General features: G+C 39.6%; 1 protein-coding gene across 1 annotated transcript in view; it reads right to left on the bottom strand.

Moving 5' to 3' along the window:
- LOC139746843 (ionotropic receptor 21a-like) overlaps nt 1–25,710 on the bottom strand; it is an 80,922-nt gene that overhangs the window by 21,942 nt on the left and 33,270 nt on the right. The window contains exons 9-11 of the mRNA XM_071658448.1: nt 12,125–12,434; nt 7,248–7,406; nt 6,151–6,300 (exon numbers count right to left, since the gene is read on the bottom strand). Of these exons, the coding sequence (XP_071514549.1) occupies nt 6,151–6,300; nt 7,248–7,406; nt 12,125–12,434 (619 nt within the window). The remainder of the gene's footprint in view (nt 1–6,150; nt 6,301–7,247; nt 7,407–12,124; nt 12,435–25,710) is intronic.

Here is a 25,710-nt window from a genome sequence, read left to right as displayed (position 1 = left end):
ATATATATATATATATATATATATATATATATATATATATATATATATATATATATATATATATATATATATATATATATATATACATATATATGTATATATATATATATATATATATATTTATATAAATATATATATATATATATATATATATATATATATATATATATATATATATATATATATATATATATATATATATATATATATATATATATATATATATATATTTATATAAATATATATATATATATATGTATATATATACATATTTATATATATACATTTATATATACATTTTTATTATCATTATTTTCCTTTGTCGCTGTCTCCCGCGTTTGCGAGGTAGCGCAATTAAACAGACGAAAGAAATGGCCCAACCCACCCTCATACACAATGTATACACAGACGAGTGCACACTCGCAAATATACATACCTATACATCTCAATGTACACATATATATACATACACAGACACATACATATATACCCATGCACACAATTCACACTGTTCGCCCCCATTCACTCCCATCGCCACCTCGCCAAACATGGAATACCTACCCTTCATTTGTGCGAGGTAGCACTAGGAAAAGACAACAAAGGCCCAATTCGTTCACACTCATTCTCTAGCTGCCATGCAATAATGCCCGAAACCACAGCTCCCTTTCCACATCCAGGCCCCACACAACTTTCCATGGTTTACCCAAGACGCTTCATATGCCCTGATTCAATCCACTGACAGCACGTCAAAAAAACAAAAAAAAAAAAAAAAATAAAAATAAAAAAAAAAAAAATAAAAAAAAAAAAAAAAAAAAATAAAAAAAAAAAAAAAAAATATAAAAATAAAAAAAAAAAAAAAAAAAATAAAAAAAAAAAAAAAAAAATAAAAAAAAAAACAAAAAAAAAAAAAAAAAAAAAAAAAAAAAAAAAAAAAAAAAAAAAAAAAAAAAAAAAAAAAAAAATTTATTTATATATATATAATAAATATATATATATAATATATAATATATATAAATTTTTTTTTTTTTTAAATTTCCACACATCTCTCTTACCCTTACATTACTTACTCGATCAAACCACCTCACACCACACATTGTCCTCAAACATCTCATTTCCAGCACATCCACCCTCCTGCGCACAACTCTATCCATAGCCCACGCCTCGCAACCATACAACATTGTTGGAACCACTATTCCTTCAAACATACCCATTTTTGCTTTCCGAGATAATGTTCTCGACTTCCACACATTCTTCAAGGCTATCAGGATTTTCGCCCCCTCCCCAACCCTATGATTCACTTCCGCTTCATACTTCCATCCGCTGCCAGATCCACTCCCAGATATCTAAAACACTTCACTTCCTCCAGTTTTTCTCCATTCAAACTTACCTCCCAATTGACTTGACCCTCAACCCTACTGTACCTAATAACCTTGCTCTTATTCACATTTACTCTCAACTTTCTTCTTTCACACACTTTACCAAACTCAGTCACCAGCTTCTGCAGTTTCTCACATGAATCAGCCACCAGCGCTGTATCATCAGCGAACAACAACTGACTCACTCCCAAGCTCTCTCATCCACAACAGACTTCATACTTGCCCCTCTTTCCAAAACTCTTGCATTCACCTCCCTAACAACCCCATCCATAAACAAATTAAACAACCATGGAGACATCACACACCCCTGCCGCAAACCTACATTCACTGAGAACCAATCACTTTCCTCTCTTCCTACACGTACACATGCCTTACATCCTCGATAAAAACTTTTCACTGCTTCTAATAACTTGCATCCCAAACCATATATTCTTAATACCTTCCACAGAGCATCTCTATCAACTCTATCATATGCCTTCTCCAGATCCATAAATGATACATACAAATCCATTTGCTTTTTAAGTAATTTCTCACATACATTCTTCAAAGCAAACACCTGATCCACACATCCTCTACCACTTCTGAAACCACACTGCTCTTCCCCAATCTGATGCTCTGTACATGCCTTCACCCTCTCAAATCAAAAAAAAAAAAAAAAAATATATATATATAATATATATAACATATAGTGGCATATAACATATAGTGGCATATAACATATATAATATATATATATTATTATTATTTTCCTTTGTCGCAAGGAAACAGACGAAAGAAATGGCCCAACCCACCCCCATACACATGTATATACATACACGTCCACACACGCAAATATACATACCCATACATCTTAATGTACACACATATATATACACACACAGACACATACATATATACACATGCATACAATTCACACTGTCTTCCTTTATTCATTCCCATCGCCACCTCGCCACACATGGAATAACATCACCCTCCCCTCTCATGTGTGCGAGGTAGCGCTACGAAAAGACAACAAACGCCCATTTGTTCACACTCAGTCTCTAGCTGTCATATAATAATGCACCGAAACCACAGCTCCCTTTCCACATCCAGGACACACAGAACTTCCCATGGTTCACCCCAGACTCTTCACATGCCCTGACTCAATCCATTGACAGTACGTCGAACCCGGTATACCACATGGATCCAATTTACTCTATTCCTTGCACGCCTTTCACCCTCTTGCATGTTCAGTCCCCGATCACTCAAAATCTTTTTCACTCCATCTTTCCACCTAAAATTTGGTCTCCCATTTCTCCTCGTTCCCTCCACCTCTGACGCATATATCCTCTTGGTCAATCTTTCCTCACTCATTCTCTCCATGTGACCAAACCATTTCAAAACACCTTCTTCTGCTCTCTGAACCACACTCTTTTTATTTCCACACATCTCTCTTACCCGTACATTACTTACTCGATCAAACCACCCCACACCACATATTGTCCTCAAACATCTCATTTCCAGCACATCCACCCTCCTGCGCACAACTCTATCCATAGCCCACGCCTCGCAACCATACAACATTGTTGGAACCACTATTCCTTCAAACATACCCATTTTTGCTTTCCGAGATAATGTTCTCGACTTCCACACATTCTTTAAGGCTTCCAGAATTTTCGCCCCCTTCCCCACCCTATGATTCACTTCCGCTTCCATGGTTCCATCCTCTGCCAGATTCACTCCCAGATATCTAAAACACTTTACTTCCTCCAGTTTTTCTCCATTCAAATTTACCTCCCAATTCACTTGACCCTCAACCCTACTGTACCTAATAACCTTGCTCTTATTCACATTTACTCTTAACTTTTTTCTTTCACACACTTTACCAAACTCAGTCACCAGCTTCTGCAGTTTCTCACATGAATCAGCCACCAGCGCTGTATCATCAGCGAACAACAACTGACTCACTTTCCAAGCTCTCTCATCCACAACAGACTGCATACGTGCCCCTCTTTCCAAAACTCTTTCATTCACCTCCCTAACAACCCCAATCCATAAACAAATTAAACAACCATGGAGACATCACACACCCCTGCCGCAAACCTACATTCACGAAGAACCAATCACTTTCCTCTCTTCCTACACGTACACATGCCTTACATCCTCGATAAAAACTTTTCACTGCTTCTAACAACATGCCTCCCACACCATATGTTCTTAATACCTTCCACAGAGCATCTCTATCAACTCTATCATATGCCTTCTCCAGATCCATAAATGATACATACAAATCCATTTGCTTTTCTAAGTATTTCTCACATACATTCTTCAAAGCAAACACCTGATCCACACATCCTCTACCACTTCTGAAACCACACTGCTCTTCCCCAATCTGATGCTCTGTACATGCCTTCACCCTCTCAATCAATACCCTCCCATATAATTTACCAGGAATACTCAACAAACTTATACCTCTGTAATTTGAGCACTCACTCTTATCCCCTTTGCCTTTGTACAGTGGCACTATGCAAGCATTCCGCCAATCCTCATGCACCTCACCATGAATCATACATACACTAAATAACCTTACCAACCAGTCAACAATACAGTCACCCCCTTTTTTAATAAATTCCACTGCAATACCATCCAAACCTGCTGCCTTTCCGGCCTTCATCTTCCGCAAAGCTTTTACTACCTCTTCTCTGTTTACCAAATAATTTTCCCTAACCCTCTCACTTTGCACACCACCTCGACCAAAACACCCTATATCTGCCACTCTGTCATCAAACACATTCAACAAACCTTCAAAATACTCACTCCATCACCTTCTCACATCACCACTACTTGTTATCACCTCCCCATTAGCCGCCTTCACTGAAGTTCCCATTTGCTCCCTTGTCTTACGCACTTTATTTACCTCCTTCCAAAACATCTCTTTATTCTCCCTAAAATTTAATGATACTCTCTCACCCCAACTCTCATTTGCCCTCTTTTTCACCTCTTGCACCTTTCTCTTGACATCCTGCCTCTTTCTTTTATACATCTCCCACTCATTTGCATTTTTTCCCTGCAAAAATCGTCCAAATGCCTCTCTCTTCTCTTTCACTACTAATCTTACTTCTTCATCCCACCACTCACTACCCTTTCTAATCAACCCACCTCCCACGCTTCTCATGCTACAAGCATCTTTTGCGCAAGCTATCACTGCTTCCCTAAATACATCCCATTCTTCCCCCACTCCCCTTCCCTCCTTTGTTCTCATCTTTTTCCACTCTGTACTCAGTCTCTCCTGGTACTTCCTCACACAAGTCTCCTTCCCAAGCTCACTTACTCTCACCACTCTCTTCATCCCAACATTCTCTCCTTTTTTCTGAAACCCCTACAAATCTTCACCTTCGCCTCCACAAGATAATAATCAGACATCCCTCCAGTTGCACCTCTCAGCACATTAACATCCAAAAGTCTCTTTTTCGTGCGCCTATCAATTAACACGTAATCCAATAACACTCTCTGGCCATCTCTCCCATTACATACGTATACTTATGTATATCTCGCTTTTTAAACCAGGTATTCCCATTTTACCAGTCCTTTTTCAGCACATAAATCTACAAGCTCTTCACCATTTTCATTTACAACACTGAACACCCCATGTATACCAATTATTCCCTCAACTGCCACATTACTCACCTTTGCATTCAAATCACCCATCACTATAACCCGGTCTTTTGCATCAAAACCACTAACACATTCATTCCGCTGCTCCCAAACACTTGCCTCTCATGATCTTTCTTCTCATGCCCAGGTGCATTTGCACCAATAATCACCCATCTCTCTCCATCACCTTTCTGTTTTACCCATATCAATCTAGAATTTACTTTCTTGCACTCTATCACATACTCCCACAACTCCTGTTTCAGGAGTAGTGCTACTCCTTCCAATGCTCTTGTCCTCTCACTAACCCCTGACTTTACTCCCAAAACATTCCCAAAGCACTCTTCCCCTTTACCCTTGATCTTCGTTTCACTCAGAGCCAAAACATCCAGGTTCCTTTCCTCAAACATACTACCTATCTCTCCTTTTTTCTCTTCTTGGTTACATCCACACACATTTACACACCCCAATCTGAGCCTTCGAGGAGGATGAGCACTCCCCGCGTGACTCCTTCTTGTTTCCCCTTTCAGAAAGTTAAAATACAAGGAGGGGAGGGTTTCTGGCCCCCCGCTCCCGTCCCCTTTAGTCGCCTTCTACGACACGTGAGGAATGCGTGGGAAGTATTCTTTCTCCCCTATCCCCAGGGATATGGATTATTATCACTACTACCTTTATCACTATTTTCTTTTAAGTACTTCATTTTACCCTCTCAAAGATGAATATCAACGAATTTGCACTAACAGTACTTACTTATCTTTATACCTGATTTACCCCCTACCTGATTTACCCCTACCTGATTTACCTCCTTTCTAATTTGCCCCCTACCTGATTTACCTACTATCTGATTTACCCTCTGCCTGATTTACCACCTGCCTGATTTACACCTGCCTGATTTACCCCTACCTGATTTACCCTCTACCTGATTTATCCCCTGCCTGATTTACCCCCTACTGGTTTACCCCTACCTGATATACCCCTGCCTGACTCACGCCTGCCTGATTTACCCCCTGCCTGATTACCCCTTCCTGATTTACGCGCTGCCTGATTTACCCCTTACCTGATTTTCCCTTGCCTAATTTACCCCTTGCCTGATGTACCCCCTGCCTGATTTACCACCTGCCATCACCTATGTACAGCGTCTCACCTTCAGCGACGCTTCCAGTTGTAGGGACTGCAGGAGGAACTTGTTGACCAGTCCACTCTGCTGTATCCAGCCCATGATCTCGTCGAACTTCGTCTTGAGCGGCGAGTGACGCTGCAACCCCATACCGACGCTGTACGTCATGTAATGTTCCTGCAAGACATGATCTGGTCTTACTCGGAAGACAATGTTCCTGCAAGACATGATCTGGCCTTACTCGGCAGACAATGTTCCTGCAAGACATGATCTGGTCTTACTCGGAAGACAATGAACACAGTAAACAGGAAAGGAAAACAAAAATATCAACATTTACGGATGTAGAAGTGTATACACAATCTCACGTGGACTGGAGCCACGTCTACAGATCTACAGGAGATCTGTGTGTTGCTACTTAACTGTGATGTTGTGGAGGATATGGTCGCTACACTCCTCTACTGGTGAATGTTGTGAGGCACAAGAGACGTGTGGAGAGGAGCGTCTACCATGTGACTTGCTCTCTTGAAAATACTTTACCGTAATTCGTTCAATTTTAAAAACAGTTTCTGGATACTTTTTCATATGTCCCGTCGTAATACAATCATAAATGATTATAGAAAGTCGCATTATTTCTTAAGGTTGATAAATAGTCGCAATTGCAAATGATAGTTTTAAATTTTCTCTTCTTAGCTGGAGAGGTTCAGCGTTGAAACCAAAGTAAGTTTCAGAATGATGTTAGATTATAATCAGTGATTTATGAATTTGAAGCTTTTTCGGTTATTATTCCCTGATTAACATTATCAGTTATATTCAACAGCCACTCATAACCTTCGTGGTGTAGCGGTTAGCGTTCCCGACCGTCATGCATACACAGGTCGCCTGAGATCAAACCCTCATGGGTTCGATTTCTGTTCGCAGTGGCCGGTCCACAGTCCACACAGCTGTTCATCCTTCCATAGAAGTTGGTCGACAAGATTGGTACCTGGCATAGGCTAAGGTGTGTTTGTGCGTATATGCATATATACATAGGAATAAATACTTGACCCATATATACAAAATTAAGAAAGGGAATGAAACGAGTACCAAACTCTTCCTGTAACACAAATAGCAATCACATCACTGACCTTCATGAGCCTGACGCGAGAGACACCTCTCTTGGTAAACCTGTTCTTGATCAAGTAGTCCCAAGTGAACTGGTTCACAAGGTAAACACACTTCCCCTCCAGCAGTGACGGGAATACTTTCTCTTGGTTGTCGTAATACTTGAAGACCTTCGTCAGGCCCTGTGAAGATGAGGTCATAACTGCACTCCAATATTGATATTAGCAAGTTTTGCTTCGTGAAATGTCTAACATGTAGATATATAAACACAAAAAGATAAAGAGACTCTAACATACACAGAATTACATTCAACTACACATACATACACATAAATGCACATATGTAAACACGAAAATACATATAAATGCACATATGTAAATACGGAAATATACATATATGCACATATGTGAACACGAAAATTAGTTATACATTTAAACGATTCATACAAAATGAACTAGAATAGTTTCTTCGGAAACGTAAATTGAAATTTGGAATTGTGAAGCAATGATACATAGCTACAAACACAGAAGGAAGGTTAAAGAAGAAAATCTGGTTCAGTAAAAGAAGTTACATCGCAAAAGACTTAAAGAAATACACTATACAACAGTCAACCGAGATCTGAAACATATAAGAGAACCAGGAAGAATTATAGTGGGATAAAAAGAAGGGACAGAAAAAATCTGACAAGCTTATTATGGACAAACCAAGAGATAGTATACGTAGTTTCCATGAATGTGCCTGGAGTAGCTGATTAAGATATGGAGTTAAGATGAATGAGTTGCAGTGGACAGATGAAATTATGCAACGAGCTGAGCGACAGGTTCAAGAATCTTTCCAAAGTGGAAGACAACGTAGCCACAACACCAACAAGATAAAGTGGTGAGGAAAATTGATAAAGTATAGAATTCTCTTTGAATAGTTGAGCAGTGTGCTAAAACCCTTGACATACTGGGCTCACAATGCTGAGGATGGTTCTCTATATGTCCTTAAAGCGTGTGTAGATAAAGTTGATAGATCTCTTGAATCATGGTTCAGTATGTGGCTAAAGGAAGGTAATGTGGCAGAAGGGTGTTTTGAAAAACGAGACTCACTGACCCACAGACCAGTTTCTCTAATGATGAGTATAGTCTTCAAAACACAGAGAAAAACAATAAAAAAAAGCAAATGGTTGACTACTTGTAAGTGTAGTTCTAACGAGAGACAACAGAGATTCATGGCAAGTAGTCAGGAGTGATAAAGTTCTTCAACTTTTTTGAGAATGTTGGCTTTGTTCTTCACAGAACAATAAAATGGTTGGATTGCACATACGGAGTGCCAGAAAGCATTTGACACTGTGCCAGAAAGGAAGTTGGTTAAGAAGTTAGAACTTCATACAAGAGCAAAGGGGAAATACCTTCGACGGCCAGAAATTATCCCCCTGGACGGGAACAGTGGACGGTGTCAGAGCGGCCCTTTCAAAATGGGTTTTGCTTACCATCGGTGACTAACTTTGGAATGGAAATATGAGCTACGTAGAATATGCAAGTCCTCACAAAGTGGTGATAAACATCGTACGCAAGTATCATTATTGCTTTTGGTGTTAATAGTTCTTAGTGGCGCCGTCTTCTTCATGAAGAGGGATAGTGAATAAGAATGAACAGTACACTACAGTACAGTAACATTTCCATGTTACATCAAAAATCATCTTATAAGCTTTGTGATGGTAACTATAGCTCCCCCAGACGAAGACCCTCACATCTACCAGCGATGAAAAGGATTATATAAATGGCATTGATTAAGTTGTAAATACTGCTTGTTAGTCAGATGTATATTAACACTATCAAGACAAAACCAAACACAACAATTGCTAATCATTTTAACAGGAATAAAGATGACTGAATTCTGGGACGTTGAAGTGATCGTCACCAAAAGTGAGCGTCACCAGAAGTGATCGTCACCAAAAGTGATCGTCACCAGAAGTGATCGTCACCAAAAGTGAGCGTCACCAGAAGTGATCGTCACCAAAAGTGATCGTCACCAAAAGTGATCGTCATCAAGTGTGGCAGAGGCAGCGTTACATCGTCAGTGGAGTTTCCTCCAGGAGGCAGAGCAGCAAGCTCTCTCGTCATTTCTGATGGCACAACCCCCAAAAGTCTGCTGCTGTGCAACTCTACACTGTTACACATGATCTCTCTCTCTCTCTCTCTCTCTCTCTCTCTCTCTCTCTCTCTCTCTCTCTCTCTCTCTCTCTCTCTCTCTCTCTCTCTCTCCTTCCCTTCTGGGGTATTCCAGCTTCATGCTGAACATTTCTTCAAGTTCTCGTCGTTACGTTAAGTTGCTGGTCTTTTATAGCGACATCTTTGAGGAATGGATAAGCTTAACAGCTTCTCGTACTGTCTGGATGTATGGATAAGCTTAACAGCTTCTCGTACTGTCTGGATGTATGGATAAGCTTAACAGCTTCTCGTACTGTCTGGATGTATGGATAAGCTTAACAGCTTCTCGCACTCCGGATGGACTCCGGATGGACGAAGAAGACTCACAAACAAGTAAATGAATATCATCCAAAACATCAAATAGATATCATAAAAGGTCATCAACTGGTAAATGAATATCTTCCAAACCTTTATAAAACATTCTAAGAGGTCAACTGGAACTTTTGTGAACAGTGAGGAAACATCAAAGCTAACTAGTTTGAAATCAAAATTTACATTGATATTGTTTAGCTTGTTGACTAAATCTACATTGTTCATGATATTAGAATTTGATATCTTTCCCACTAAAGGACTTAATAAAGAAACTAATCATTGTGACAATTTATATGTGATGGAGCCTACTGAACTCACTATAGGTCTTGCTGGAAAATTCTGTTTATGTGTTTTGATAAGTCCGTACATATATGGCAATGAAGGGGACAAAGATGACACACTTTTGATAAGATGAACAGATAAATAGATAAATAATCACAAAAGTAATTATCTACCTGAAATGAATGATCTTTTAGGTGATGACACAACATATTCTAAACATAGTAAGAATCCACTGGAACCAGTTAATTCCCATTTCAATAAAGAAATGAAGTTGTTGTTGAATGGTAATGGTTCTCTTATCAAAAGTTTGTCATCACTGTCCCCATCATTGCCATATATGTATGAACTTAAAACATAAACAAATTTTCTAGCAAGACCAATAGTGAGTTCAGTAGGCTCCATCACATATAAATTGTCAAAAGGGTTAGTTTCTTTATTAAGCCCTTTAGTGGGAAAGATATCAAATTCTAATATCATGAACAATGTAGATTTAGTTAACAAGCTTAACAATATCAGTGTTAATTTTGATTGAAACTTGTCATCTTTGATGTTTCATCTCTGTTCACAAAAGTTCGAGTTGACCTCTTTAGAGGTTTTATAATGTTTTGGAAGACATTCATTTACCTATTTCTAAGATTGTTTTTATTGAATTGATAAGATTGTGTGTAAAAGACTGTGTATTTCAATTCAATAGAGATTCTTTATTTCAAAAATTTGGTGTGGTAATGGGTAACTCTCTTTCACCTGTATTAAGTTTATAAGGTATTCTTTGAAACAAAATAACTAAAGGATAGCTAACCCTCTAATGCAATTTAGTTTAGGTATGTGTTTGGCCAACAAATGAAAATTTACAAACATTTCTCACTTTACTTCACAATTTACTACTTTCCATCAGATTTACTGTAGAAAATGAAATAATTGTATGTTACCATTTTTACATTGTATGATCCGTAGGCAAGGAAACAAGTTTAAGTTTAGCATATACAGGAAACCTAACAATGTATGCTCATATATCCATTATTAATCATCTCAACAAGACAGTTAAATTATCATTTCAGTTTATGTTCCTTAGGGCAGTGCGTATTTGCTGTCAAGAGTTTATTGATGATGAGTTTGAGAAGATACATTCTGTTGGATTCAAGTTGAAATATCCTAAATCTTTCATTGGTAAGTCCCTTAAGTTGACAAAGAAATCATTTTATAGAGTTGAACCAAAACCTCCACTTCACACCAAGAACCTTTTAGTTCTCCCTTTTGATTATAATTTTACTTTATTCCCATTTTGCTTAAATCTTTTGATGCAAATGTTGCCATCAGCAACAAAAATACTTTAAAGAATATCTTAATCAGAAAATCACCAGAAAGTTCTGCTGGATGCATCTATAAAGTGCCATGTAGAAATTGTGATAAGTTTTATGTTGGGCAGACTGGTAAGGATCTTTATGCAAGACTTAAGCAACATGAATCAAATGCCTTGTTTAATCATGCTAAAAATCATGATCATCATATTGAGTGGAGTAATGCCATTTCTGTTATCAACTCTAACTACAGTACCACGAGAAATATCATTGAATCTTCTATTATCAAATACATAAAGAACTGTAACCTTGACATTAGTGAAGGTCTGTACAAATTGGATAGCTTTATTGTTGATAAAATTTGTAAACAGTTCCCCTTCTTGTCCATATGATATGATCATGATACGCTTGTTGTCAGTCTTGGACGCACCTGACCTCCATTCGAGTAGTCACTTGTTTACCAAATTGTCGTCCTAGCTTCGTCTCTTCGTTGTATATCAACTGATTGTTATATTTCTGTCTTGTGTCTCCCCTGATGATGTGATCATTACACGAAACTGCACTTAGGAACTTATCGTGTTTCATTTCAATTGTCAATTAACTGATGTTAGGAGGAAAAATAAATATATCTGCATGTTGTCCTAAGAGCTCTATCGGGAATGGTTGTATTTATGAAAGTGTTTGGCATTCAAAGGTCTAGTGAACATAACTTATAGATCCGAAGCTGCGTTATGAGGCTTAGAATATACTGTATATATCTTGTGGAATCTCCTTAGTGCTATATTTCTTTTGTAGGTAACGTTGGTCACTTACCTGTAAGTGGGGATTACTTGATAAAGCAAATTCGTATTTATACCGCTCTACCACACCCGCCACTTCCAGGCCAGATTCATGCAGGTCCTGAAATGTATCCATCATGGCCGGCTGTTTCTTGACTAACAAGAAAGCTTTCAAGCTGGCGGAGTAGCTGATGGTCAGTAACATTGTGTACAGCCAGAGGAACAGGACGAAGATCTGAGTGCTGGTGCTCCGGGGGAGGGACTTGTGAGCCTCACAGAAGTGCATACCGAAGGCATAGTACCAGGCGAAAGTGAGGTCCTGCAGGATTGGTACCTCACCAACACTGTTGGAGGAGAACATATCATAACCACTCATGATTCTTTACTACCAACACTATGACAAAATGTACTCTAAATTAGAGTTGATATACCGTATTACGTCTCAGGGAAATAAGAAGTTGGAACTTTGTGAATAACTGCATCAAGAAGTGTGATGGTATGATGGAAAGGTTTTGGATGGATCAATATGCGCTCCTACAGCCATATAGATCTGTGTTTGCAGGTACGTTCTTCTACATCCATTAAGATATAATCATAGAAAAAAATCTCCATCAAGAATGTCTATATGTATTTATATATAGACATACACATGTATATACATAAACACCCACACACCCACATATACATACCTATACATTTCAACGTATACATATATATATATATATATATATATATATATATATATATATATATATATATATATATATATATATATATATATATATATATATCTTTCTTTTCTTTTAAACTATTCGCCATTTCCCACGTTAGCGAGGTAGCGCTAAGAACAGAGGACTGGGCCTTTTATAGAATATCCTCAACTGGCCCCCTCTGTTCCTTCTTTTGGAAAATTTAAAAAAGAAAAAAAAAAAAAAAAAAACGAGAGGGGAGGATTTCCAGCCCCCCGCTCCCTCCCCTTTTAGTCGCCTTCTACAACACGCAGGGAATACGTGGGAAGTATTCTTAATCCCCTATCCCCAGGGATAATATATATATATATATATACATATATATATATATATATATATATATATATATATATATATATATATATATATATATATATATATATATATATATATATGTATATATATCCCTGGGGATAGGGGAGAAAGAGTACTTCTCACGTATTCCCTCCGTGTCGTAGAAGGCGACTAAAAGGGGAGGGAGCGGGGGGCTGGAAATCTTCCCCTCTTGTTTTTTTTTTCAATTTTCCAAAAGAAGGAACAAAAAAAGGGGCTAGGTGAGGATATTCCCTCAGAAGCCCAGTCCTCTGTTCTTAACGCTACCTTGCTAATGCGGGAAATGGCGAATAGTTTGAAAGAAAAGAATATGTATATATATGTATGTCTATATATATATATATATATATATATATATATATATATATATATATATATATATATATATATATATATATATATATATATATATAAACCATGGAAAGCTGTGTAGGTATGTATATTTGCGTGTGTGGACGTGTGTATGTACATGTGTATGGGGGGGAGGGTTGGGCCATTTCTTTCGTCTGTTTCCTTGCGCTACCTCGCAGACGCGGGAGACAGCGACAAGGTATAAAAAAAAAAAAAAAAAAAAAAAAAAAATATATATATATATATATATATATATATATATATATATATATATATATATATATATATATATATATATATATATATATATCGAGGATGTAAGGCATGTGTACGTGTAGGAAGAGAGGAAAGTGATTGGTTCTCAGTGAATGTAGGTTTGCGGCAGGGGTGTGTGATGTCTCCATGGTTGTTTCATTTGTTTATGGATGGGGTTGTTAGGGAGGTAAATGCAAGAGTTTTGGAAAGAGGGGCAAGTATGAAGTCTGTTGGGGATGAGAGAGCTTGGGAAGTGAGTCAGTTGTTGTTCGCTGATGATACAGCGCTGGTGGCTGATTCATGTGAGAAACTGCAGAAGCTGGTGACTGAGTTTGGTAAAGTGTGTGGAAGAAGAAAGTTAAGAGTAAATGTGAATAAGAGCAAGGTTATTAGGTACAGTAGGGTTGAGGGTCAAGTCAATTGGGAGGTGAGTTTGAATGGAGAAAAACTGGAGGAAGTGAAGTGTTTTAGATATCTGGGAGTGGATCTGGCAGCGGATGGAACCATGGAAGCGGAAGTGGATCATAGGGTGGGGGAGGGGGCGAAAATCCTGGGGGCCTTGAAGAATTTGTGGAAGTCGAGAACATTATCTCGGAAAGCAAAAATGGGTATGTTTGAAGGAATAGTGGTTCCAACAATGTTGTATGGTTGCGAGGCGTGGGCTATGGATAGAGTTGTGCGCAGGAGGATGGATGTGCTGGAAATGAGATGTTTGAGGACAATGTGTGGTGTGAGGTGGTTTGATCGAGTGAGTAACGTAAGGGTAAGAGAGATGTGTGGAAATAAAAAGAGCGTGGTTGAGAGAGCAGAAGAGGGTGTTTTGAAGTGGTTTGGGCACATGGAGAGCATGAGTGAGGAAAGATTGACCAAGAGGATATATGTGTCGGAGGTGGAGGGAACAAGGAGAAGAGGGAGACCAAATTGGAGGTGGAAAGATGGAGTGAAAAAGATTTTGTGTGATCGGGGCCTGAACATGAAGGAGGGTGAAAGGAGGGCAAGGAATAGAGTGAATTGGAGCGATGTGGTATACCGGGTTTGACGTGCTGTCAGTGGATTGAATCAAGGCATGTGAAGCGTCTGGGGTAAACCATGGAAGCTGTGTAGGTATGTATATTTGCGTTTGTGGACGTATGTATATACATGTGTATGGGGGGGGGGGGTTTGGGCCATTTCTTTCGTCTGTTTCCTTGCGCTACCTCGCAAACGCGGGAGACAGCGACAAAGTATAAAAAAAAAATATATATATATATATATATAGACATACACATATATACACATGCACATAATTCATACTTGCTGCTTTTATTCATTACCGTCGTCACCTCGCCTCACATGAAATGACACCCCCCCCCCCTCCCACCACACGCGCGCGAGGTAGCGTTAGGAAAATACAAGAAAGGCCACATTCGTTCACACTCAGTCTCTAGCTGTCATGTATAATGCACCGAAACCACAGCTCCTTTTCCACATCCAGGCCCCACATAACGTTCCATGGTTTACCCTAGACACCCTGGTTCAATACATTGACAGCACGTCGACCCCGGTATATCACATCATTCCAATTCACTCTATTCTTTGCACGCCTTTCACCCTACTGAATGTTCGGGTCCCGATTGCCCAAAATCTTTTTTACTCCATCTTTCCACCTCCAATTTGGTCTCCCACTTCTCCTCGTTCCCTCCATCTCTGACACATATATCCTCTTGGTCAATCTTTCCTCACTCATTCCCTCCATGTGACCAAGCCATTTTAATGCACCCTCTTCTGCTCTCTCAACCACACTCTTTTTATTACCACACATCTCTCTTACCCTTTCATTACTTACTCGATCAAACCACCTCACACCACATGTTGTCCTCATACATCTAATTTCCAGCACACCCACCTCACACCACATGTTGTCCTCATACATCTAATTTCCAGCACATCCACCCTCCTCCGCACAACCCTATCTATAGCCCACGTCTCGCAACCATATAACATTGTTGGAACCACTATTCCTTCAAACGTACCCATTTTTGCTCTCCGAGATGATCTTCTCGCCTTCCACACATTTTTCAACGCTCCCAGAACCTTTGCCTGCTCCCCCATCCTGTGACTCACTTCCACTTCCATGGTTCCATCCGCTGCAAATCCACTCCCAGATATCTAAAACACTTCACTTCCTCCAGTTTTTCTTCATTTAAACTTACCTCCCAGTTGATTTGTCCCTCAGCTCTACTGTACCTAATAACCTTGCTCTTATTCACATTTACTCTCAGCTATCTTCTTTCACACACTTTACCAAACTCAGTCACCAGCTTCTGCAGTCTCTCACCCAAATCAGCCACCAGCTCTGTATCATCAGCGAACAACAACTGACACTTCCCAAGCTCTCTCATCCACAACAGACTGCATACTTGCCCCTCTATCCAAAACTCTTGCATTTATCTCCCTTACAAACCCATCCATAAACAAATCAAACAGCTATGGAGACATCACGCATCCCTGCCGCAAACTGACATTCACTGGGAACCAATTACTTTCCTCTCTTTCTACTCGTACACATGCCTTACATCCTCGATAAAAACTTTTCACTACTTCTAGTAACTTGCCTCCCACAAAATATACTTTTAATACCTTCCACAGAGCATCTCTATCAACTCTATCATATGCCTTCTCCAGATCCATAAATGCTACATACAACATCCATTTGTTTTTCTAGGTATTTCTCACGCGCATTCTTCAAAGCAAACACCTTATCCACACATCCTCTACCACTTCTGAAACCGCACTGCTCTTCCTCAATCTGATGCTCTGTACATGCCTTGACCCTCCCGATCAATAACCTCCCACATAATTTCCCAGGAATACTCAACAAACTTATACCTCCGTAATTTGAACACTCACCTTTATCCCCTTTGCCTTTGTGTAATGGCACTATGCATGCATTCCGCCATACATTCATTGAATATCCTCACCAACCAGTCAGAAACACAGGCACCACCTTTTTTAATAAATTCCACTGCAATACCATCCAAACCCGCTGCCTTGCCGGCTTTCATCTTCCGCAAAGCTTTCACTACCTCTTCTCTGTTTACCAAACCATTTTCCCTGACCCTCTCACTTCGCACACCACCTCGACCAAAGCACTATATTTGCCACTCTATCATCTAACACATTTAATAAACCTTCAAAATACTCACTCCATCTCCCTCTCACATCACCACTACTTGTTATTACCTCCACATTAGTCCCCTTTACCGATGTTCCCATTTGCTCTCATGCCTTACGCATTTTATTGACCTTCCAAAACATCTTTTTATTCTCCCTAAAATTTAATGATACTCTCTCACCCCAACTCTCATTTCCCCTCTTTTTTTACCGCTTGCACATTTCTCTTGACCTCTTGCCTCTTTCTTTTATACGTATCTCAGTCATTTCCCTGTAAAACTCGTCGAAATGCCTCTCTCTCCTCTTTCAATGATAATCTTACTTCTTCATCCCACCACTCACTTCCCTTTCTAATTTCCCCACCTCCCACGATTTTCATGCCACAAGCATCTTTTGCGAAAACCATCACTGTTTCTCTAAATACATACCATTCCTCCCCCACTCCCTTTACGTCCTTTGCTGTCACCCTTTTCCATTCTGCACTCCGTGTCTCCTGATACTTTCTCACAAAAGTCTCCTCCCCAATCTCACATACTCTCACCACTCTCTTCATCCCAACATTTTCTCTTCTTTTCTGAAAACCCCTATAAATCTTCACCTTCGTCTACACAAGGTAATGATCAGACATCCTATATATATATATATATATATATATATATATATATATATATATATATATATATATATATATATATATATATATATATATATATATATATATATATATATATATATATATATATATATATATATATATATATATATGTATATATATATATATATATATATAGGATGTCTGATCATTATATATATATATATATATATATATATATATATATATATATATATATATATATATATATATATATATATATATATATATATATATATATATTCCCATATTAAATTCTCGATCAATATGGGTAAAACTGAAAGTTGATGGAGAGAGATGGGTGATTATTGGTGCATATGCACCTGGGCATGAGAAGAAAGATCATGAGAGGCAAGTGTTTTGGGAGCAGCTGAATGAGTGTGTTAGTGGTTTTGATGCACGAGACCGGGTTATAGTGATGGGTGATTTGAATGCAAAGGTGAGTAATGTGGCAGTTGAGGGAATAATTGGTATACATGGGGTGTTCAGTGTTGTAAATGGAAATGGTGAAGAGCTTGTAGATTTATGTGCTGAAAAAGGACTGATGATTGGGAATACCTGGTTTAAAAAGCGAGATATACATAAGTATACTTATGTAAGTAGGAGAGATGGCCAGAGAGCGTTATTGGATTACGTGTTAATTGACAGGCGCGCGAAAGAGAGACTTTTAGATGTTAATGTGCTGAGAGGTGCAACTGGAGGGATGTCTGATCATTATCTTGTGGAGGCTAAGGTGAAGATTTGTAGAGGTTTTCAGAAAAGAAGAGTGAATGTTGGGGTGAAGAGGGTGGTGAGAGTAAGTGAGCTTGGGAAGGAGACTTATGTGAGGAAGTAACAGGAGAGACTGAGTACAGAATGGAAAAAGGTGAGAACAATGGAAGTAAGGGGAGTGGGGGAGGAATGGGATGTATTTAGGGAATCGGTGATGGATTGCGCAAAAGATGCTTGTGGCATGAGAAGACTGGGAGGTGGGTTGATTAGAAAGGTTAGTGAGTGGTGGGATGAAGAAGTAAGAGTATTAGTGAAAGAGAAGAGAGAGGCATTTGGACGATTTTTGCAGGGAAAAAATGCAATTGAGTGGGAGACGTATAAAAGAAAGAGACAGGAGGTCAAGAGAAAGGTGCAAGAGGTGAAAAAAAGGGCAAATGAGAGTTGGGGTGAGAGAGTATCATTAGATTTTAGGGAGAATAAAAAGATGTTCTGGAAGGAGTTAAATAAAGTGCGTAAGACAAGGGAGCAAATGGGAACTTCAGTGAATGGCGCAAATGGGGAGATGATAACAAGTAGTACTGATGTGAGAAGGAGATGGAGTGAGTATTTTGAAGGTTTGTTGAATGTGTTTGATGATAGAGTGGCAGATATAGGGTGTTTTGGTCGAGGTGGTGTGCAAAGTGAGAGGGTTAGGGAAAATGATTTGGTAAACAGAGAAGAGGTAGTAAAATCTTTGCGGAAGATGAAAGCCGGCAAGGCAGCAGGTTCGGATGGTATTGCAGTGGAATTTATTAAAAAAGGGGGTGACTGTATTGTTGACTGGTTGGTAAGGTTATTTAATGTATGTATGACTCATGGTGAGGTGCCTGAGGATTGGCGGAATGCGTGCATAGTGCCATTGTACAAAGGCAAAGGGGATAAGAGTGAGTGCTCAAATTACAGAGGTATAAGTTTGTTGAGTATTCCTGGTAAATTATATGGGAGGGTATTGATTGAGAGGGTGAAGGCATGTACAGAGCATCAGATTGGGGAAGAGCAGTGTGGTTTCAGAAGTGGTAGAGGATGTGTGGATCAGGTGTTTGCTTTGAAGAATGTATGTGGGAAATACTTAGAAAAGCAAATGGATTTGTATGTAGCATTAATGGATCTGGAGAAGGCATATGATAGAGTTGATAGAGATGCTCTGTGGAAGGTATTAAGAGTATATGGTGTGGGAGGCAAGTTGTCCTCAAACATCTCATTTCCAGCACATCCACCCTCCTCCGCACAACTCTATCCATAGCCCACGCCTCGCAACCATAAAACATTGTTGGAACCACTATTCCTTCAAACATACCCATTTTTGCTTTCCGAGATAATGTTCTCGACTTCCACACATTCTTCAAGGCTCCCAGGATTTTCGTCCCCTCCCCCACCCTATGATTCACTTCCGCTTCCATGGTTCCATCCGCTGCCAGATCCACTCCCAGATATCTACAACACTTTACTTCCTCCAGTTTTTCTCCATTCAAACTTACCTCCCACTTGACTTGACCTTCAACCCTACTGTACCTAATAACCTTGCTCTTATTCACATTTACTCTTAGCTTTCTTCTTTCACACACTTTACCAAACTCAGTCACCAGCTTCTACAGTTTCTCACATGAATCAGCCACCAGCGCTGTATCATCAGCGAACAACAACTGACTCACTTCCCAAGCTCTCTCATCCACAACAGACTGCATACTTGCCCCTCTTTCCAAAACTCTTGCATTCACCTCCCAAACAACCCCATCCATAAACAAATTAAACAACCATGGAGACATCACACACCCCTGCCGCAAACCTACATTCACTGAGAACCAATCACTTTCCTCTCATCCTACACGTACACATGCCTTACATCCTTGATAAAAACTTTTCACTGCTTCTAACAACTTGCCTCCCACACCATATATTCTTAATACCTTCCACAGAGCATCTCTATCAACTCTATCATATGCCTTCTCCAGATCCATAAATGCTACATACAGATCCATTTGCTTTTCTAAGTATTTCTCACATACATTCTTCAAAGCAAACACCTGATCCACACATCCTCTACCACTTCTGAAACCACACTGCTCTCCCCATGTACATAATTCATACTGTCTGCCTTTATTCATTCCCATCGCCAATTCGCCACACATGAAATAACAACTTCCTACCCCTTCATGTGTGCGAGGTAGCGTTAGGAGGACAACAAAGGCCCCATTCGTTCACACTCAGTCTCTAGCAGTCATGTAACAATGCACCGAAACCACAACTCCCTTTCCACATCCAGGATCCACAAAACTTTCCATGGTTTACCCGAGACGCTTCATATGCCCTGTTTCAATCCATTGACAGCACGTCGACCCCGGTATACCACTCCGTTCCAATTCACTCTATTCCTTGCACGCCTTTCACCCTCCTGCATGTTCAGGCCCCGATCACTCAAAATCTTTTTCACTCCATCTTTCCACCTAAAATTTGGTCTCCCACTTCTCCTCGTTCCCTCCACCTCTGACACATATATCCTCTTGGTCAATCTTTCCTCACTCATTCTCTCCATGTGACCAAACCATTTCAAAACACCCTCTTCTGCTCTGTCAACTACACTATTTTTATTACCACACATCTCTCTTACCCTTACATTACTTACTTGATCAAACCACCTCACACGACATATTGTCCTCAAACATCTCATCTCCAGCACATCCACCCTCCTGCGCACAACTCTATCCATAGCCCACGCCTCGTAACCATACAACATTGTTGGAACCACTATTCCTTCAAACGTACACATTTTTGCTTTCCGAGATAATGTTCTCGACTTCCACACATTCTTCAACACTCCCAGAACTTTCGCCCCCTCCCCCACCCTAAGATTCACTTCCGCTTCCATGGTTCCATCCGCCACCAAATCCACTCCCAGATATCTACAACACTTCACTTCCTCCAGTTTTTCTCCATTCAAACTTACTTCCCAATTGACTTGACCCTCAACCCTACTGTACCTAATAACCTTGCACTTATTCACATTTACTCTCAACTTTCTTCTTTCACACACTTTACCAAACACAGCCACCAGCTTCTGCAGTTTCTCACATGAATCATCCACCAGCGCTGTATCATCAGCGAACAACAACTGACTCACTTCCCAAGTTCTCTCATCCACAACAGACTGCATACTTGCCCCTCTTTCCAAAACCCTTGCATTCATCTCCCTAACAACCCCATCCATCAACAAATTAAACAACCATGGAGACATAACACACCCCTGCCGCAAACCTACATTCACTGAGAACCAATCACTCTCCTCTCTTCCTACACGTACATATGCTTTACATCCTCAATAAAAACTTTTCACTGCTTCTAACAACTTGCCTCCCACACCATATATTCTTAATACCTTCCAAAGAGCATTTCTAACAACTCTATCATATGCCTTCTCCAGATCCATAAATGCTACATACAAATCCATTTGCTTTTCTAAGTATTTCTCACATCCATTCTTAAAAGCAAACACCTGATCTACACATCCTCTACCACTTACGAAACCACACTGCCCTTCCCCAATCTGAAGCTCTGTACATGCCTTCACCCTCTCAATCAATACCCTCCCATATAATTTACCAGGAATACTCAACAAACTTATAACTCTGCAATTTGAGCACTCACCTTTGTCCCCTTTGCCTTTGTACAATGGCACTATGCAAGTATTCCGCCAATCCTCAGGCACCTCACCATGAAATATACATACATTGAATAACCTTACCAACCAGTCAACAATACAGTCACCCCCTTTTTTAATAAATTCCACTGTAATGCCATCCAAACACGCTGCCTTGCCGGCTTTCATCTTCCGCAAAGCTTTTACTACCTCTTCTCTGTTAACCAAATCATCCTCCCTAACCCTCTCACTTTGCACACCACCTCGACCAAAACACCCTATATCTGCCACTCTATCATCAAACACATTCAACAAACCTTCAAAATACTCATTCCATCACCTTCTCACATCACCACTACTTGTTATCACCTCCCCATTAACCCCTTCACTGAAGTTTCCACTTGTTCCCTTGTCTTACGCACTTTATTTACCTCCTTCCAAAACATATTTTTATTCTCTCTAAGATTTAATGATACTCTCTCACCCCAACTCTCATTTGCCCTCTTTTTCACCTCTTGCACCTTTCTCCTGACCTCCTGCCTCTGACTTTTATACATCTCCCACTCATTTGCATTATTTCCCTGCAAAAATCGTCCAAATGCCTCTCTATTCTCTTTCACAAATAATCTTACTTCTTCATCCCACCACTCACTACCCTTTCTAATCTCCCCACTTCCCACGCTTCTTATGCCACATGTATCTTTTGCGCAAGCCATCACTGCTTCCCTAAATACATCCCATTCCTCCCCCACTCCTCTTACCTCCTTTGTTTTCACCTTTTTCCATTCTGTACTCAGTCTCTCCTGGTACTTCCTCACATAAGTCTCCTTCCCAAGCTCACTTACTCTCGCCACTCTCTTCACCCGAACATTCTCTCTTCTATTCTGAAAACCTCTACAAATCTTCACCTTCGCCTCCACAAGATAATGATCAGACATCCCTCCAGTTGCACCTCTCAGCACATTAACATCCAAAAGTCTCTATTTCGCGAGCCTATCAATTAACACGTAATCCAATAACGCTCTCTGGCCATCTCTCCTACTTACATACGTATACTTATGTATATCTCTCTTTTTAAACCAGGTAATCCCAATCACCAGTCCTTTTTCAGCACATAAATCTACAAGCTCTTCACCATTTCCATTTACAACACTGTACACCCAATGTATACCAATTATTCTCTCAACTACCACATTCAAATCACCCATCACTATATGTATATATATATATATATATATATATATATATATATATATATATATATATATATATATATATATATATATATATATATATATATATATATATATATATATACATACACGAATAAAGTGCATATGAACGCGCACCTTCATAGAAACAACCAGTATAGACCCCGTTGCTCACCATTGTGAGACGAAGGGTATTCGAGTACTTAGTATTTCGAATAGTTGTTTCCTATTATACAGTCTCATAGCCTAGCGGTTAGCATGCCTGCCTCTTACACTGGGGTCCCGGGTTCGATCCTGGCTGTTGGAGGTTTGTATGATATATATATATAAATATATATATATATATATATATATATATATATATATATATATATATATATATATATATATTTGTTAGCCCTCATCCTTTCTCGCCGCCACCCCGCCCTATATGAAACAGCATCTCTACCCCCTGCATCAGCGAGGAGGTATCAGGAAACAGATGAAAAAGGCCACATTCGTTCACACTCAGTCTCTAGCTGTCATGTATAATGCATCGAAACCACAGTTCCCTTTCCACATCCAGACCCGACACACATTTTTTCAGTGCTTTACCTTGGACCTTTGTCATGCCCTTTTTCAATCTATTGACATTACATCAACCCTAGTATACTACATCGTTTAAATTCACTCTATTTTCCTGCACGCCTTTCACCCTCCTGCCTTTTCAGTCCACAATCGGTCAAAATCTTTTTCACATCTTCCTTCCACCTCCAATCTAGTCCCCCACTTTTCCGTGTTCCTTCCACCTCTGACACATATATCCTCTTTGTCAATCTTTCCTCACTCATTCTCTACATGTGACCAAACCGTTTCAAAACATCCTCTTCTGCTCTCTCAACCACACTCTTTTCATTGCCACACATCTCTCTTACCCTTTCATCACATACTCGATCAAACCACCTCACACTAGATATTGTCCTCAAACATCTTATTTCCAACACATCCAACCTTCTCCTTACAATCCTGTCCATATACCATGCCTCGCAACCATATGATATTGTTGGAACTAATATTCCATCAAGCATATCCACTTTTGCTCTTCGAGATAATGTTCTATCCACACATTCTTCATCGCTTGCAGAACCTTTTGCTCCTACCCAACCCTAAGACTCACATTCGCTTTAATGGTTCCATTCGCTTCCATTGTTCCACTCGCTTACATGTCCACCCACAAGATATCTAAAACACATTACTTCCTTCAATTTTCTCTTGAAACTTACGTCCCAATTAACTTGTCTCTCAATCTTGTTGAGCCTAATAACCTTGCTTTTGATTCACATCTACTCTCAACTTTCTCCTTTCACAAGCTTTTCGAAACTCAGTCACCAACGTCAACAGGTTCTCACTCGAAACAGCCACCAACGCTGTATCATCGGCTAATAGGAATTGAATCACTTCCTAGGCCTTGTCATCCACAAGACTGAATACTCGAACCTCTCTCCAAAACTCTTGCATTTACATCTCTAACCATCCCATCCATTAACAAATTAAATAATTATGGTGACATCACACAACCCTGCCGCAACCCAACCTTCACTGGGAACCGCATCACCCTTGTCTCATCCTACACCCTTTACAAAAGCTTCTCACAGCTCTCAGGAACATACCTCCGACACCATGCATTCTTAAGACCTTTCTGAAAGTATTTCTGTCAACCCTATTATTTGCTCTCTCAAGATCCATAAATGTTACATACAAATCCATCTTTTTTTTTTCCTTTTTGAAGTATTTCCCATACACATTCTCCAAACTAAACACCTGATTTTCACATCCTCTACCACTTCTAAAACTACTCTGCTTCTCCCCTGTCTCATGTTCTGCATATGCATTCACTCGCTCAATCAACACGCTCCCATACAACTTGCCAGGAATACTCAACAAACTTATGCCTCTGTAGTTTGAAAGTTCACCTCTATCCCCTTTGCTTTTGTTCAACGGCAGTATACATGTATTCTGCCAATCCTCAGGCACTTTACCATGATTCCACACATACACTGAATATCCTTACCAACCAATGAACAACACAGTCACCCCCTTTCTTGACTTATATAAATTCAACTGCAATACTATCTAATCCCGCCGCCTTGCCGGATTTCACCTTAGGCAAGGCTTTCACCACCTGTTTTCTCTTCACATAACCACTCTCTGACTCTCTCACTTCGTACACCACCCTCACCAAAGCAACCTACATCTGTCACACTGTCATCAGACACATTGAACAACCCTTCAAAATACTCACTTCATCTCCTTCTCACTCCATTACTTCCTGATATCACTTCCCCCTTGCTCTCTTTACCGATGTTCCCATTTATTCTCTTGTCTTACGCACGTTATTTACCTATTTCAAAGCATCTATTCTCCCTAATGTATAATGATTCTCTCTCACACCAACTCTAATTTGACCTCTTTTCAACCCTTGCACCTTCCTCTTGACCTTCTGGTGTTTTCTCTTATACTTCTAGTTATTTGCACTCCTTCCTTTTAAGTATG

The sequence above is a fragment of the Panulirus ornatus genome, chromosome 5 (assembly GCF_036320965.1).
Source record: "Panulirus ornatus isolate Po-2019 chromosome 5, ASM3632096v1, whole genome shotgun sequence".
Lineage (NCBI taxonomy): Eukaryota > Metazoa > Arthropoda > Malacostraca > Decapoda > Palinuridae > Panulirus > Panulirus ornatus.
The sequence above is the reverse complement of the archived record's forward strand: the minus strand, read 5'-3'. Positions and strand labels throughout refer to the sequence as shown.